Raw genomic sequence first — 18,155 nt, 5'->3', positions numbered from 1 at the left:
CATGCGAAATAGGGTCATTAATATCGCTCACGAAGGACACTTGAGAATGAGTAATAGTAAGGAGAGGATCAGAGCTGACTTCTGATGACCAGGCTTAGACATTGAAATAGAAAGAATGCATTGAGTGCAGAGAAAGTGATAAAATACACAGATCTAGATGTGTTTCCAGGATTTGTAGGAAGCTTCCGAGACATCCATGGCAAGAGATAGCATTGGATCTGGGTGGCCCCTTAAATAGGGAGGGCTACTCCTTACCTATTTGTAGCTGTAGATATGTTCTCACGATGGCTAGAAGTTGTGTGTGTGTCAGACATCAGCTTTGGAGCAGTTATCAGGTTTGTAGACGGTCTTTTCGTAAGTGAAGGTGTTCCCAATGGTGTATTATTAGATAATGGTGTGCAGATTTGTTCTAGTGCAGTAGAAGATTTTCTAACTTCTTATGGTGTGGTAGGTAAGAGATCGTCTTTGTATCACCCTGAAACCAACGGAGTGGTTGAGAGATTTAACAGGACTCTAAAAGAAGACTATCAGTTAGCTAAAAGTAATGGGCGTGACTGGAAGAAGGAGTTGCAGAGTCACCTGGTATCCTATCGTCTTTCCCCTCACATGACAACCAGGAAGTCTCCCTTTGAATTATTTAGAGGGAGCAAGCCCAATTTCAAAGTTGGTTCCAGGGTGGATGGAGTGGAACATGGGTTGGGTAAATGTATCTATGAACGATGACTGGAGGAACAAGGGGTATGAGAAAATGCTCAAATGAAAGAAGGATTCTGATGCAAGGCATGTTGTAAAAGAAATGGATGTTGTTGAATGTGAATTGGAAAGAATAAAGGCTCCTGTGGGGGCTCAGCCCGGTTCAAAATACACAGAGCCAAGAAAGGTATTAAAAATATTCAGAAATGCTATTAAAACAGAAAATGGTAGAATTTGGAATTTAAGTGGGGTCATTTTGTTGAAGGGTTATAATTCTCAACATATTCTCCCCAACAATCTTCTCACTTGTGAAGGATCTGCAGGGTCTCTGGGAAAATACTCCATAGGAACAGGAGGGCACAAAGCCCTTATTGACAAGAACTAGTGAGGAGGAGAAAAACCGAAGAGATCTTGTAGAGTGACTGGCTATCTCAAGGACTATGTAAGAAAATAAATGTTTGTCTCACATATATAGGATGCTAGTTGTTTGTTAGCGTAATTAGGTCAGCAGTCTCGTTTTATCCTAGGTGGGTGAAACTTCTCACAATTTTCAATGGAACTTTTCTCAATTGTGAATGATTATAATGTTTAGAATGTTATCTATATAATCTTGATATTTGATGTGTTCTTTTTTTATTTTCTCCAATTTCTTTTGTATAAAAAGATGTGTGGTAAGGTTTATGGCTCGTGCTATGACTCTTACTCCTTATGAGTCATTGAAGGTTCTAAGGGAGACTGTAACTGTGGGTTTGGTGGGGGAAGGAGCAGTTGGGTTGGAGCTGTTGATGGGGCAAGAATAAACCTACAAAGGCACTTCGCTCAGTGTCTCTCTCACCTTATTTCACCCACCTTTTGAGGTAATGTCCTCAGTTGTCTAGACAGTGGCTGACAGTGGCTGAGAATGTAGCATACAGCACAAGCAACTAGCAAATGCTTATTCTGGCTATCACTGAAGCCAAACACCCTACCTTACACCACTGATTCAGCCACACCACATCTCATTGGCGGAGATAGTTAGTCACAGCCCCGTCCACAGCCAAAATATGCTTTCTGCAATGCTGGCAGTCACAGGAGGAATGGATTTCTCAACTTCTGAGAATTGCAGCACAAAAGCATATGAAGCTGTTCTTAAAGAAACACAAAGATGTACTAAAACAATGGGATCCTTTATTTTTTTAAGCACTGGTAAAGCCAGCAGTACAATGTAGTTCTTCATTGTTTGTATGCATACATGGCTAATTGTGGATGGATGGATGAATGAATGGATCGATGTGAGATTGATTCAGTGGTTTGATAAATGGATAAATGAGAACGTTTTATGGATAGATGAGTGGGTGAGTTATTGGCAGAAGTATCGAAGAGTGACTGTATTGATGGGCGGTAGAGTGAGTGCATGGATAGATAGCTGCATAACTGGAAAGCTTATTAAATGGGTAGGTGCATGAAAGAATGAAGCGAGAAAGACACTACGTGGGGGAAAGGGCTTGGTACAGAGAGAGTATGGTGGGATTTCTGAGACAGAAGAGAAAGGCACCTCATTAAAGAGATGTTGGGCTATAGAGACAGTCAGCAGTGGAGAGGGGTCAGAGAATGAACAAGAGACCACAGGCAGGGATATGCAGTGCAGCAGATTAAGACGAAAGATGTAATCAGGGAGACACTTCAGGGTAGATTTGATTCAAGAGTAGTGAAGGACAAAGATTACACGGGAAAGAAAAGAAAAAATATAGATAACGAGAGAAGGGGAATATGAGAAACCTCTTGGGTGGGCTTGCACCCGTTGCGTGGTATGAAGAGTCAGGGTGGCCAGCGTCACTCAGAGCGAATGACTACCTACGAGACCTATTCCCACTTACAGCATTGATAAATCTTTGGTAAAACTACAAGAAAAAGGCCTGCAGGACAAAGACAGAACATCAAAGGTATCTCTTTGCACAAAAGAGCAGCATCCTTGCTGGGCTATATAATGGGAGTGCAAGAATAATCTTAAAACTGCACAAGCATAACACGATAAGACTGCGCATGTGCACTGTAACAAACTGAAGGATTTCAGTGCAAATAATACATAGCAAAAAAGTTAATTGACAGGTCCACATACATGGCATTTCAGCAGCAAAATGTGTGATTTATAAATCGGATTCTCTGATGGGACTTGAGTGACAGGAAGTTCGACACAGCCGGGGTGTTTTGCATTTTCCTCCTCCTGGAAATGCACCACTGATTTACAGTGAACATGGAGAAGGAGTATGTGCGAGGGGGAGAACCACCACTGACAAGGGGGTGGGATCAGAAGAAGAAATTGTACCTCAATCACAGCATGAGCAGTGGATGGACACTAACCATGATGAAGCAATCTGTGGGTGGTCCATGCCCCACAGAAAGAAAATGAAGCGACGCCCAGTATGTGCTGGCCAGTTAGGAGGCAGTAAAGAAAAGTGACAATGAAGCCAACTAATAGTAAGCAATAGGGGCTGTCCAAACACTTTATAGTAAACAATACCCCTCACAGTGACGGCATATGCACTGTTGGCTGGCAAGATCTAAAAATGAATGATTAAATATCTGTTTTCAACAGTATCTGGAACCCATGCTTCGAATACAATGGGACACCTTTATAGAAATGACCCTCACTCAGGATTCTTGGTTTAAGGGGATGGGAGGGAGAATGTAGGGTTGTCGTTTATTCAGTGCCTGAATAGAATCATGTACTGTCGTGGAGATTATGTTTCATGCTCTGACGAACCAGTCCTCTTCTTTGAAAATCAAATGAGGCTGGGACTAAAATGTCTAAGTCCAACTATTCTGGATACATCTCTGCCTTCTGCAACACTGTAGATCCTATAATGCCTGTAAATCAGTCTTTTCTTCACACCATGATTACTATGGTTCGTTCAAACCTTGTTTTAGTCCTGCTTCTGGTGGCCCCATCACTCCTGTTACGGAACAGTTTTGTGGATTTACCATTTTCAATGAAAGAACTTCCTTTGGTAATGCTCAGCATCTCCTCAAGAAGTCTTATTTCAGGTCGAACCAGATTTGCACTGAAAAACACATACCATACCATTTCTAAAAGCAGGTTTAAACACGGACTTAAGTTGCAGTCGTTTTGGGAAACAACCTTTACAACGCAGTCATTACATCGCACTACATTTAGAATGCAGTCATTACAACGCAAGAGGATTGGTGGGGAGCGGGCAACCGAGACAAGGAGGCACTGCTGCTGCCGCCCTGCTCACCGCTGCTCACTCCCGCGGCAAATCGCCGTGGGAGCGAACGTTTTCAGAAGAGGTGGGACATGCACCCACCTCCAGCCATTTGCAGGCTACAATTAGAAAAAGACACACGCAAAAGCCAACCTAATGCGTGGGGGGAGTCAGACCCACACAGAGTAATTACAAAAAGCCTCGCAGAGCAGCGCATGCGTATGCGCTAGGCTCGACCTAAAAAAAGGAAGTGTGTGGAGACAGAGAAACTAGCAGGGAGAGCGCCAGAAAACATGTGCACTTCCAAGGAGTGCTAAATGCTAAAGAAGATGCCAATAGATCTGGCTTGTAGGTATTTGTTTAGTTGAATGGCGCAACTATTCAGGTATAGTAGATAGCTGCGGTCATTTCTTACATTTTACAGATTCAAAAACGAAGCACTTGATTGTATGTTTTGAGTATCAAGTCCAACAGCTGTACAGCAGAGATATCCTCTGTATCTGCCCTTAAAATAATTTAAATAAATCTTTCGTTCTATAGGAAGCTACAGCCTTACTACTAATCACACTCCAATCTACTTGCAACATGGAAGGTGCCAGTCCAAGGAAGAGATCAGCCCTGCTCCGTGTCTGTCTGGAGAAATACTTAAGATCACCAGTTGCAGTGTATTAAGGACCTATTTTTCTACATTGAAAAACAGCTGCAGGAGTTGGGAGTGTGACGAGACTGGAAGCAATGTGGGTAAATGACCTGACATAGGACTGCAGGACAGTCACATGTACCCACACCTCCGAGAAGGTGGATGAAATTATTTTTCACAAGCTAATTGCGCTAATGAGGGATAGACATGGCATAGAGTCTGCTATGGATGAGCTTAAATAGGATGGAGGGGCTGCAACAAAAGAAGGAGGAGGAGAGGGGCATAGAGTAGGGGGGTAGGCAAGGATAAGGACACGTGAGTTAATGCAGGGGAAATGAGCATTGATAAAAAATAATAAATATGGTGGTGGCTATGCATAAAATAACACAAATGGATTGCTTTGGGTATAGAAGGAATGTATAAGATACAGAAAGTGATGTTATATAGCAAGTGACGATTGAGTACATTTTTAAGATGTAAAATAGCCTGTCATACATTCAAATGGAAGCACTTCTAAGGACCTTCAAGTTAGCAGTGGAAGGATACAACTCATCCATTCAGAAAACTGTGAGACCAAAATGCTCCTAGGAGGACAACTACAGAAATAGGGAGGTAAGCTATTGAGTCAAGTTCAGACTCCTGAGATAGACAATGAAGCCATCCAGTCGTGAGTAAGGGGCCGACCCAAAACCCAATCTGAGTGTGTGTATTGTTTCGGAAACAATAGGTCTGCTAACACACAGCTAAAGCTGCCTGTATGCAAGACCTAAACAGAAATGCATAGCAATATAGAAATGAGAAAAACTATTAAACATCAATAACACTTCAAACAGCACTCTTCACGAATGCTCAACACTCCTCCAGAAAGACAGCAGTCACTTTCTTTAGTGCAGCACGTGCTGTGGTACAGGAGCTCAGGAGGAGGACACTATGCCCGAAATATGGTTGCATTTTACTACCAATCCTAGTTCAGAAGGCATTTTTCTGCTTGTTCTAAGGTGTCATGACACCATTACTACTCAGCTATCAGCTGTAAACCAGTCAGTTCAACAAATTACTACAGTTAACAGGTGATAATTGCTAAGGATGACTTTTTAATTTAAGTATGCTTAATTACCCAATTATTCCTTAGAGTTAATACAAAGTATGATAGTGGAATCTACATATCAAATACCCACCACTCGTACCTGTACACCTGTACACCTATTTATGGAATATTCAGAAACTTTTCATAGAATTAGGGTAGCAACTCTTAAAACGTGGTTTCCGCAGGCCTTCAGAGCAAGTCTCATATAGAGGCAACATGCTACCATAGCATTAATCAAAGTTAATGGTTCATGTGCAATAATTCAAGGAATAAACTTCTGCAGCTCTTAGTAATTACCATAAATATCTGAAATGCACCAGGAAACAGAAAATACCAGGTAACAAGATTACTGGATGTTTATTCTTCACTAAGCATTACAAGCAATATTTGAAATATCCCGTATTTTTTTACCTTACATCAAAAAACTACCATTGAGAAATGATAGAGGTTATAGCTATAGTCACAAATGGTCACAATGCGTGTTTTCAGCCGGCGACAGTGAAAGCTAAGAAAGGGAAGACAAGGAAAACATCTAAAACAACTCTCAAAGTAAGCAAAAAGAGTTGACTAATTGTTGAGGGATAATCTAAAAGGAGTAGAGACCTTTCTCTAAGGAAATTTAAAAATCATAGTCTGAATTTATTTTGTAATACTTACTGTAGCCAAGAAACTCTTCAGAAAAGTGTCAAAATTGAACACCCCTACTACTTAAGTTTCTTTAGAAATAGATGTAAAAGTATAGTATCTATGCCAGCCCTGACTTCACTCCACATGTGACTTTTTACCTCAGTAATTTGTGAAGGTCAAAGTGAAGATCCAAAAGCACAAATCCACTATGAGGTGTTGCCTACTTTACCACAAAATTGGTAACATTTTATTAAAAAACACACTACACAGAAAGATTAATATGGGCAGAAGTTGAAAGAATTCTGACACGTCGAGAATCTGCAATCATTTTGAAACTATTTCTCTCTAATCAAAGGCAGATATGTTGAATACACTGACACTTAACTGGTCTGAAAAATGGGGTAGACTGGCATCAAGGTGATGGATAGAGTGACTGAGTGCCTTAACAAGAGTAAAGGTTCAGAGCATGTATTGGGTGTCTACCAAAGCAAAACTAAGAAGAGCAACCCCAACAGGTTTGGGCTAGTCACTCAAAAAAGGCTTTCTTTTCTGATAGCTGAAGGCTTTGACAGGCATCTAACCTATTTAAATTAAGCCAGACCCACTGTGGCTAAGAACACTACGTCATGAGCCCAGCCTATATTTTTGTTTTTGTTTTCTTGCTGTCTGTATGAAGGTTATCTCGGTGTCATGACTCAGGGACAGAGCAGGACAAGTTTGCTTCCATGATCCCAAAAGATCAGGGAGAAGGGCAGAATATGAACGCTACGAGTATGGAGACAGTTGAGAGCGGTTCATGAGAGACTAGGGCTGGGGGACAGGAGCTGGGTCTTCTAGGTTAAACATGGCTGGTCAGCCAATCAGATGGCATTAGAATCACATCCTGCGTTATTTACACAGCTGGGTGGTAGTAGCAAGTTGCCTCACAACTGCACAGCTGTATGGCTCCCCTCCACGTCATTTGATCACCCATTTAGACTTTTCCCTGCTCCTTTTTTCTTTTCTATTACTTCCCCCTGCTTCCCTATTGTCTTTCTTTGTTTGTCTCCAAGGATCTACCCTCCATTGACCCTCATTTGCGGTGTGATATTGGATGTGACCACCACTTTTCAGTGTCTCATGGTGCTCCTGAGGTCGGGGAAGGTAACCAGGTACTTTCTGAGTTCATTATAGGTTTTCTTTTAGGGAGAGTGAGGTAAGAGCAAAAGGGGTAGGGTGTTGTTATTTATAGTGAGGCTGGCTGTAACAGTCGTGTGTACAGTTCCCCATATAAACCTCCCAGAGAGTGCCAGCCTGAGTTATCTAAAACACCTGAAAGATATAGCATCTGTTTTTCTCTCTATTTTTCTATTCCCCATTTTCCCCCTTACGAACAGTAAGTTGGAGATTTCTATTCCTCCACTTACTGTTCTTATTTGAAAGAGAGTGATGGACTAGCATCGGAAATGCCTCCTCTCATATGGCTCCCAACCAGGTTGTGACATTTTGCTAGGCTCAGTGAGTTCCTCTCCACATTAAGTCACAAGCTCGAAAACTAGATTCAGAAAGATTTGAAAGTTGCTTGGCCAGAGCAAACATTTCTATTAACAACAATTACAGAGCTCAGGAAAAGTTAGGACAACTTGAATCCTGCCATTCCCAGTACCTCCCTAGGATATGAGGACACCCTGACTCATCCAGAGAACGGAGGCTTTAGTTAAAATGGGGCTCAATTTCCCAATGAACCATCTGAAAAATATTCTAGATAGCCACAAAACTTCTAGGTTTTCATCGCTCAATACTGATATCATTTCTCAAACAGATCACAAGCATTTTTCAGTAACACGTATAAAGTTGCCTTTATCCTTTCTTATTTAACTAAGGTAGCACTCACATGGACAAAACCCCTAATAATTGGAAATAGTCTGTTGCTTTCAAATTAAGTCTTTGTGGAACAGTTTGCAAAAGTTTTTGATCACCCTGGAGCTGTTCTGGATTCTCATATGGAGCTTTTGAATCTTTGATGAGGAAAAAGGGATTTGTGTCCCTATTTTACACATTTTCAGCTGAGATGAAGTTGAGTAATGCATCTGCGGCTTTCTAAAATTGATTAGAGATGAGCTGACAGACATGAAATCTTTAATAACATCTTGCCCTGCCAAGTGTGAGGCCCTGATTGACCTAACCCTCAAGATCGAAGCCCAACTACATGTCAGGGAGTCGAAAAGAATATGATCCCACAAAGATGGATCATGCCCAGAGCTATTGAAGCACCAAACATGGAGATACAAAGTGAAGAACCTTTGAATATTGGCTCAACACAAGGAACCTTGAGTGTGGAAGAACGAGAGAACAGAAAGAAAGAGTGTCTTTACTTATATTGTGGCAAGGTTGGACATTTTGTAAGAAGCTGCCTTTTGCTGTAGGAAAACTAGCAGGCTTGTCTCTGGGGAGCAAACCCAGAACAAACCTCTCCTGTAAAAAAGCGTTTGCTTTTGAAAGGTTACATTTCCATCTGAAACTCACCCTTACCGCTTTGAGTGGTCCAATTTTGACAACAGCACTTATTGACTGTGAAGATGCTGGTAATTTTATTGATAAGAAAATCAGTGACAAAGAACAAATTCCTTTCATACAAACAACTCTACCCAAGGTTGTTTTAAGGATAGATGATACTTCTCTGACTTCTGGAGATGCCCAATGGGCGTCATAACATTAATGTTAGCTATGGAAAATGGTAATGTTGAGCACTTTACTGTAGATGTGCCCTCTTCACCGATATTTGACATTGTGCTTGGTACTCCTTGGCTACATTTCGATAATCAATAAATATACTGGCAAGATGAATGCATTGTGATGAGTTCTCATCGCTGTAAAAAACAGTGTTGGCTAAGATCCCCAGCTCAGTTGAAACAATCTTTGACTTGCTTTGCAGTACAAGCACGAGTGGACGAAGTATTGATCCTGTCTACTTATCAAGACTATGCAGATGTATGTAAGAAAGGAGTAAATACCTTACCACCGCATCACAAATACGATTGTGCCATAGCCTTTAAACCAGGAGCTTCAATTACACATGAAAGGATATACCCATTGACAACTTAAGAAGACCTTCAATTAAAAGAATATTTGTAGGGAAACTTAGCCGAAGGATTTATCCAACATTCAGTGTCTCCTGCCAGGGCCCCATTTTGTTTTATTCCAAAACCAAATGGTGAATATCGGTGCTGTATAGATTACCGGCAATTGAATGCAGTTCTATCTGTAACAGGTATCCTCTTCCATTCATTGCAGTCTTATTATATCACTTAAAGCTTGCCAAGATGTTCTCCAAATTAGACTTGATTCATATCAAACAAGGAGATGAGTGGAAAACAGTTTTTAATATCAAGTAGTGGCATTATGAATACCATGTAATGTCTTTTAATCTTTGCAATGCCACGGCTGCCTTCCAGAATTTCATCAATGATATATTTTAAGAAATTTTAGACACCTTTCTAATTATCTATCTTCGCGATATGTTAGTATTCTTTCAAATGTGGAAGAACCTTTCAAAACAGTTATGGAAAATCCTACAGAGATCTCGGAAACACTCCCTGAATGCAAAGGTTAACAACTGTATCTTCAAAAGAAATAAGTTGTTTTTTCTGGGATTTAGAATTCCAGATCAAGAGATTTAAATGTACCCAGACAAGATCAAAGCTGTAGAAAAATGGGTCCAACCTAAAACTGTGAAACAAATTTATTTTGGGGGGGGATTGGAAACTTTCTATAGACATGTATAGAAAAATTCTCCCAGATCATCAAGCCCATTACGGAGCGCATTAAGAAGAGTCAACCTTTAAACTGGGGGAGGGAACAAGGGAAGCTTTCCAAACCTTAAAATCTGCATTTCCAAAAGCTCAGATTTTGCAGCATCCAGATTGCATCGAACCTTTTTAAGTGGAGACGGATGCCCCTTCTTTTGCAATAGGAGCAACATTTTCTCAGAAACAGGTGGAAATTCAAGGCCTTCACCCAGTGAAGCATTTTCTCCTACAGTGTCAGCGCTTGAGGAAAACTATGCCTTATTTGATCGTGAATTATTCGTGATGAAAGAGCCTTTCACATCTGACAGGCATTATTTAGAAGGCTCCCCACATAAGATCACAGTCTGGACTCATCATAAAAACCTCAGTTTTCTAAAGAGTATGAAGTGTGCTAAACCAAGACACAACGGACTGTTCCTCTTCTCCTCAAGTTTTTGCTATGACATCACTTATACACCTGGTTCTCAACAGGGTGGGCTGATGCCCTTGACAGATAAGGCACTGAGGAAGACAATCAAGTAGAAGACCCTTCTACAATGTTTGCTCTGCAACTAGAACTAATGCTAATGACAAAATCATTATTGAATGAGACAAGACTGAAACAGCAGGCATTACAGCAAGAGATTTGGTTGCAACCAAAAAGAAAACACAAGAAAGAAAGTTCACAAGCAATTGTTCCATGATAATCAACAGTTTATCCTAGGGGAGGCACTGTAACAGAAAGTCCTACACATGTGTCATGACTCCCCCTGGGGAGGACATCCTGGACTACAAAGAGCTGAAAAAAGATAGTTTACAAGTTATTGTTCGATGATGATCAACTTTTTATCCAAAGAGAGGCATTGCAATAGAAAGTCCTACACATTTGTCATGATTCCTTTCGGGAGGACATCGCTCAAGAACTAAAGAAGCGATAACCAGATTATTTTTGTGGCCTAACTTATCTAATATAGTCAAGGCATATGTGTAGAGCTGTGTATTTTGTGCCCAAACAAAAATTTCTGCTAAAAGAGCCAAAGGGTTATTACAATTATTCTTTATCCCACACACACTTTGGTCTCGCATATCATTGTAGAGTTACGAGAATCCCGAGGAAACATTGTACAATGGTATATTGTAGATCACTTTTTCAAACTGACCCATATGGTACCCTTGCCTAAACTGCCCCCAGCAGTGGAATTTTCTAACATTTATTTTCTTATAAAGAAGTGGTCAGGCTCCATGGATTACCTGGGTTTATCATAACCGATAGAGGCACACAGTTAATGTCCATTTTTGTACCTCTTTGTTGACACAACTAGGGATGGTAAACTTTAAAACCACCAGCCACCACCCCCAGATTAATGGGCAGACTGAGAGGCTCGATCAGGCAATAGAACAGTATTTGAGATGTTTTATAGCTTAACATCAAAAGGACTGGGTTGATTGGGAACCTATAAAGGAGGTTGCTTATGACAACACATTGCATAGCTCCCTTGAGTTCTCCCCATTTATCTGTGCATACAGTTTCCATCCTCTTGTTTTTTTCTGTGGATGAGATACCTTCTGTAACAGTCCTTTTTACAATCTCTCTCCCTTACACAATAACCTGTAGTCCAAAATCAAATAAAGGACAAGGCCTCATACAACAGGACACTTAGTAATATGTGGATCACATCCCAAAACTGCTCCCGGTTTTGGAGGTCCTTTTCCATTTCAAACATTGGCAGGTTCTTCAGCAATTAGACTCCTGTTACCAGATCAATTGAAGATTCACTTTGTATTCCATATTTCCATAAACTAAACAGCTCTAGGTAATTAAAGATTCAAACCACCTCCCATCAATTCTCCCCAGATCAACAGGACTTTGATGTAGAGGTGATTCTAGGTTCCTGAATCAGAAAGAGCCTTCTGGTATATTTATTAACCTGGAATGGTGATTATGCTTCAGAAAGATCATGGGAGCCTACCTTTTTTGTACGTGAGCCTCAACTCATTAAGGTATTTCACAGAATGTTCCCCAATAAACTAGAAGCACCAAAGGGTGGGTGTAATTTTAGTAGAGGAGGTTATGTTCTGATGCAGGGGCAACACAGGCTAGGTTCATTTATCCCAAGGTAAATATCTGGAGAAGGGCAGAATAAGAACACTACAAGCATGGAGACTATGGAGACAAGTTCATGGGAGAATGAGGCTCAGGAACTGGAGCTGGGTCTTCCAGGTCAGTTAAAGAAGGTCAGCCAATCAGATCGCAGTAGAATCACATCCAAGGTAATTTAGGAAGCCGTGTGGCACTAGCAAGTTCTCGCACAATTGCTTAGTTGTACTGTTCCCTCTCGTTTAGTATGATCACCATTTTTGGCACTTCCCTTTTCCTTTGTTTTGCTCAACCTCGTTCCCTCAAGTTTCCCTTTCTCTGAAGATCTACAGTTCATTGATTTTCATCTGCTTTATGATATTGGACATGACAACAACTTCTTATCATCTCCTAGCGCTCCTAAAGTCGGGGGAGGTAACCAGGTACTTTCTGATTTTGTTATTGATTTTACCCCAAGGAGAGTCAGGTAAGAGCAAAAATGGTAGGGGATAGTTACATATTAATATACTGGCACCACTATAATTAATTACTATCTGCTTTTCTTGTGATAGTCAGATTTTCTGTACCAGCGGTGCGTGTGGTTCCTTTAAAGACCTCCCAGAGAGAGTCAGCCCAGTAATCTAAAATGCCTGACACACGTGACATACATTGCAGCATGTTTTTCTCTCTCAGTCCCAATCCTCATTTTCCCCTCTTACGAATGGTAAGCTAGAGATTCCTATTCTTCTGTTTTCTGTTATTACTTGCCGTAGAGTGGTGTACTAACATCAGAATTTCCTTCTCTCACATGGCTCCCGACGAGGTTGTGAAACATGGGCATACCTATATCATATTTACAAAAAAGGTGCACAAATACAGTCCAATAAAAGTATACAATTCAAAGGAGGGACTTCAAGAAATTAAATTCATTGACAGGACCCGATTTTGAAATGCTGTAGGAATCCCAGCAATGGACAAAGCAGACAAAGTTTTAAACTATACAAAGAATCTGAATTTTCACTGTTGTATGCATATAAGAAAAAGCAGGTGATAGTGATTCTGTAAACGTGGCACAATGATTTTACAATCGTCACAAAAATAATGGTTTCACTCATAAACACTTTGATTACTTGAGGATCAATACATGTCATCAAGAAAATTATTTATATTTCTATATATTATATTATTGTCACTATTATTACATCACACATGCACAGTGCCATTTTTTCACTTGGAGCACCGTATGTTTTTATTGACCATATTTAAATAGATTTATCGATACTGAACATCAATGAGTTTGTCTACATGCTTTACAAGTACATTAGTTGGTTTTATTGGCGACCTTTCTACTTGATGAATTTAGATGGATATAATACATTTTCTGGATGACATTGATTGAGCCTCAATAATGAAAGTATAAATGAATTAAACCATCAGATCAGAACCATTGTTTTTTCGTTACTAGGGGAATACCCCCAGTTCATTCGTATACTTGGCAGCCCCATGTTTTTTATGAGAATGATTTTAGTGACAGTAAACTATAGAGCATGTACAACTTGTAATAAAGGACAGTTATTACCCCCGCTGAATTGGGCTTTTGGAGACAATATTATGGATGGCTCTATGAGGAACAAGCATTCTTTTGAGTGGGTACCAAAAACAGTGCTTAATTTGTAAAAAAAAAAAAGAGTGCAGGTGACCAAAGCTCTGCTGAGAAGTCTGGGGTCTGCGCAATTTAGGGGCTGATTATGATTTTGGTCATAAAACCTCAGACCTTGGGTCGGAGGCTTTACGACCGACATCGTCAGTTTCACCTCCGACCGGCCGATTAGGATACAGCCGGTCAGAATTGAAACCGGCCAATCATTCCGGCTGCATTCCAACGGGCTCAAGGAACCCATCGGCCAGTCAGAACCGGCCCGTAATCCATATGGAACGGTTTATACCATCCGGATTACGTGCACAGTTTCAGGGTTTCCATGCCAGCCTTTCTGACATGGAAACCCTGTCGGAAAGTGTGTTTGGGGGCACCAAGCAGGGCCCAGTTTCCCTTGTGGCCTCCAGTGGTGGGCCAAAAGGGCACCTATGGTGCCCCCTGTTAATTCCTACACCTTGTGGCAGGCACCTTGAGGTGCCTGCCATGGGGTGCAGGGATTAACACAATCTCCCATTTCTCTATGGGAGCTTGTGTTATGGCCATTTTACGGCCGTATCACAAGCTCCCGTAGAGAAAGAGGAGAATGCGACCGCACCTTGTGCGGTCTCATCATAATTAGGTGGTCGGGACCGCCGACCGGAGGTCGGTCGGTCGGTCTCGTTTCCGCCACGGTGTCGGTCAGAGGAAACTCCGATTGACATCATAATAGGCCCTTAAATGTCAGCACGCCAAATACCAAAGCTGCATAGTCCTGAATCCACCTCGGGCTCCTTTATCCCACTCCAAAATGCCCCCTTCCACTTTAGCTCACTCTGGCAGGCTCCTCCTTTTACCCTTTGTGACCTTTTTTCTGTCTTTCTCCTCCTCCTTTTTTCACGTTGTGTGTTTTTCTCATTCTTACTCTCTGGAAATGTCCGATGAGTACAAAATAATTTCAGTCCCCTGAAATGAGTGCCGGTGGCTTCCTTCCACAACCACTGGCTCAAAATAAGCACTGCCTTAAAATCATAAGAAATACAATTCCATCAGAGTCACCAATAGATTCTGATTTTTTTATAAATGTGTTTGTTTCTTGCCTGGAGCATGCCCACAATACAAGGGAGGTGGCAAGCCGACTCACTAGGCTAGGTTAGCTATCCTGTCTATGTGTATTTTTGTGGAATAGAGTACTGGAGACTTATCATTCAATTGCAGCCTCTATTGAAACTGGGATGAGAAAAATGTCCCACATAGTTATAATAGCACTTAGGTCAACCAATTTTTAATGTACCTGAAAGTGATGTAGGGAAAGGTCCTTTACACATGAGTCTTACCAATAATGGTTAAGTGTCCACACAGTATTTGTCCTGAAGAATAAATGCGACCTATAATGGCCTAGTACATCTGCTGACGCTTGTAGGAAATATGAAGAAAGGTAAGTAAGACAATCACTGTTTTAATATTGGAAGTGGCAGGAATAAAGTCAAACTGCCCCCTCACATGATTTGAAGCATAGCATAGCATATTGGGGTGCCTCGTAACCTATGCATTTGCCACCAGAGATGACAGCAAGGGAAGGCACGACATCACTGAGAGGGGATAGGTTTTAAATGTGCTCGTAGGTGATGATGCACCTGTTGGACCTGTGTTAGCCTTTCAGGCATGATCAAGGGTTTCCAGCAGCGTCGGATTGGTAACGCGGGCAGTCGGGCAATGCCCGAGGGGCCGGTATTCGAATTCCAGCTGTGGGCTGCTTTTCTGAGCAGCCTGGGGGGCGATATGGGCGGTTTCTGCGTTGTTCGATGCTGCCAACGGCCCAGTGGGTGCCTGAGTGGTCTTTCTAGAGGTAAATGGGCGTCCATTACCTCCCTTTTATCAACGGGCAGAGGTGTCACTCCCTTTCTCTCGCTGGGCCGGCCAATTAATGTGTGCATACTGAGCGGGGGCAGGGGGCCTGAGCAAACGTGGCCTCACTTGTTTTCAGGTGTTTCACCAGTGTAAACTAATCTGTGCATTTTTTTAAACCCTCCCCCCCCCCCTTTTTTTAAATAAAATTTCGCCGAAGCAGTGTTTTGCGGAAAGGCGATATGCAAATGGGGGCCACTTTTTTTAGCCTGCCCGGGTCGATTTTTAATCCCAATCCAACCCTGGTTTCCAGGCAAGGTACAGTTATCCCTCTAGTTACGTAATTAAACCTTTGATAAAGCACAGAGTACATGCCTTTGGGTGAACAATGGCTCTCTAAAACACGTATAAGACATTACGTAAGGGTCTTCCACAACCAGGAAAGTTCAGGAACGTGACACCATCTTACCAAAGGTGCCATAGTAGTTATATTTGGATGAGGTAATGACTGTAACACAGTACCAGTTTGCATACCGATCCAGACGTTTGAGGATATATATCCCTAAAATAGAGGCATGTAGGGGGCAGTTCACCACCAGGAATGTCCAGAAGCCTGAAACCATATAACCACTGATGTCATATGAGATACAACTGGGAGGAGGTACGTTTGTCTCATAAAATTCTTCTCGCCCATTCCTTTTTACGAATGATGACCATGCATAAATCATAGAGATGGTGTGTCCATGAACATAAAATCAGGAGAAATCAAGAAACCAGGAACAATCGCAAGGGCAGATCTACAGAAAAATGTGCAAACCTGCGCGAGAAGAGAAAGAACATAGCTGGGATCTAGCAAGGCTCACTGCTTCCATCTTAATGGACACATTATTTGTGAAGGAAAAAGGTATATCACCAGAACGTTGAGTTTTAGGTCTTCTGCTACCACAATATTATTGCCGGAATCCTGGCTCCAAAATATCATGAAAGTAAATATACATTGATAAGTATAAATTCGCTATGATAAACTCCACATCTATGTACCTTGACAAGATATATATTACACAGCAGTGGTCGCCATTCCCTCCAGGTTCTTATGGACACTGGTTTCAGTCCTGGACTTTAATGCGGTAACCTGGTGCATGCTGGGTGTTGTAGTCTTGTTTTGCTTCTATCGAACTAATTGCACTAAGGCACCTGAAAACAGTCATTCAGAGGTGAAAAGTTCAGCACAGGAGGCGGAGGTCATGGAAGACCTACAGGGAGGGGGTTACAATTACACTAACTAGTATGAACCTGAAAGGAAAGGAGCTGGGGGCTCCCCCGTCAGTTCCATCAGCTGCTCCCCTGCCCACCACCCACGTGTAATAGGGCAAAGGGATGCACAGAACAAAGGACGAGAGGCCCCATTTTTTGTCCCATTTACACAATCTAGATGAAAAAGACTTAACAAGTGTGTTGTCATTGTAAAGTCGGTGCCTTACCTTCTGAACCATGTCCAACGATCCCACTCCTGCTACACGACAGAATGCTTGGACCTTCTAGTGCCTAGCCTTGCAGACATTGGTGGCGCTCTAAATACTTCAGTCTGTGTTGTTTTGCGGTTGGCAGTTTGCTGGCTTGGGAGTAAAAAATAAAGTTCTGCAATTGGGGTGCAGTCAGTGGGCTCCTTGCATCCCATGCTCCGGTGGCACTGCACCTAACGCACCATTGATATCTACACCACTATTTCCTAGTATTCTAGATTCCGGATAATGTGCAATCGCTTCGCAGGTTACAGCATTTAGAAACACAACGTTGAAATAAAATGCTTCAACATTGGGATCATTAAACTGAGCATTAAACATGTAGTTTTGGTTTTGTTGAAATACGCGTGATTGCAGAAAGCAGGCGTTTGGGGTGTGTTGTTTCCTGCCTGTTTTAAACCCCCCTAGCTCGTTCAGTTCCCATTTTCTGCATTAGCTGCATTCATAAACCCCGTGCGAAGGCAATTGATTGACCTGTCAATTGCCAATACTCGAAGGAAGAACTCACCGATGGCTACTTGCTTGACCAGTAGAAATATCAGAATCTGGGACCTCCTGCTGTGAAATGGAGGCATCTTCGCCGCAGATGCCGGACTCTGCGAGGAGTTCTGCGGCCGCCGAGAAGCTGGTGGGTGCCTTTCATGTGTGCAGAACTATTTATACCTCTGGGTGTGACGAAAGCCATATTCCGACATAGGTCGGACTGAGACAAAGAACCCCTGGCGGAAGGCCGTCCAACCGGTTCGTAAGCTGCCCGACCGGTTCCATCCATCACCGGATCTCATCTGTGGACCCACATCAGGCCAAGTTCCATTTCAAGAACATTGACTCGTTCATATCTGAAAGTGCGCGGATGTATTATTTACAAGTAACTTCCCTTCAAAGATCTTGGGGTAATGGTGACATCACATGTGTGTTTTTATCTACATGCAACAAACAACAAGGTGATGGAAGGAATGCAGGGTTTAATCCCAGTTACAGGCAATCGGCTGCATGTCACCCTAGACTGAGGCCCACTTCGTGTAAATAATTACCGACCCTGCTCCTCGTGGACACG

The 18,155-nt window shown here is 42.0% G+C and overlaps 1 protein-coding gene across 3 annotated transcripts in view; it reads right to left on the bottom strand.

Annotated features, from left to right (window-relative positions):
* Positions 1-17,741, bottom strand: part of LOC146776234 (5-hydroxytryptamine receptor 3A-like) — a 309,675-nt gene extending 291,934 nt beyond the window's left edge. The window contains exons 1-2 of one of the 3 annotated variants that reach the window (XM_085637644.1): positions 17,607-17,733; positions 17,057-17,191 (exon numbers count right to left, since the gene is read on the bottom strand). Coding sequence is in view for 2 of the 3 variants with exons in the window: in XM_085637642.1 (XP_085493768.1) it covers positions 17,607-17,673 (67 nt within the window). In the remaining variant the exon portion in view is untranslated. Of the gene's footprint in view, positions 1-17,056; positions 17,192-17,606 lie in introns of all 3 variants that reach the window. The other 2 variants (XM_085637642.1, XM_085637643.1) reach the window with 2 other exon arrangements.
* Between the last annotated feature and the right edge of the window lie 414 nt (positions 17,742-18,155).

Source organism: Triturus cristatus, chromosome 12, assembly GCF_964204655.1.
Source record: "Triturus cristatus chromosome 12, aTriCri1.1, whole genome shotgun sequence".
NCBI classification, from domain to species: domain Eukaryota; kingdom Metazoa; phylum Chordata; class Amphibia; order Caudata; family Salamandridae; genus Triturus; species Triturus cristatus.
This window is presented reverse-complemented; position numbering and strand designations above follow the sequence as displayed.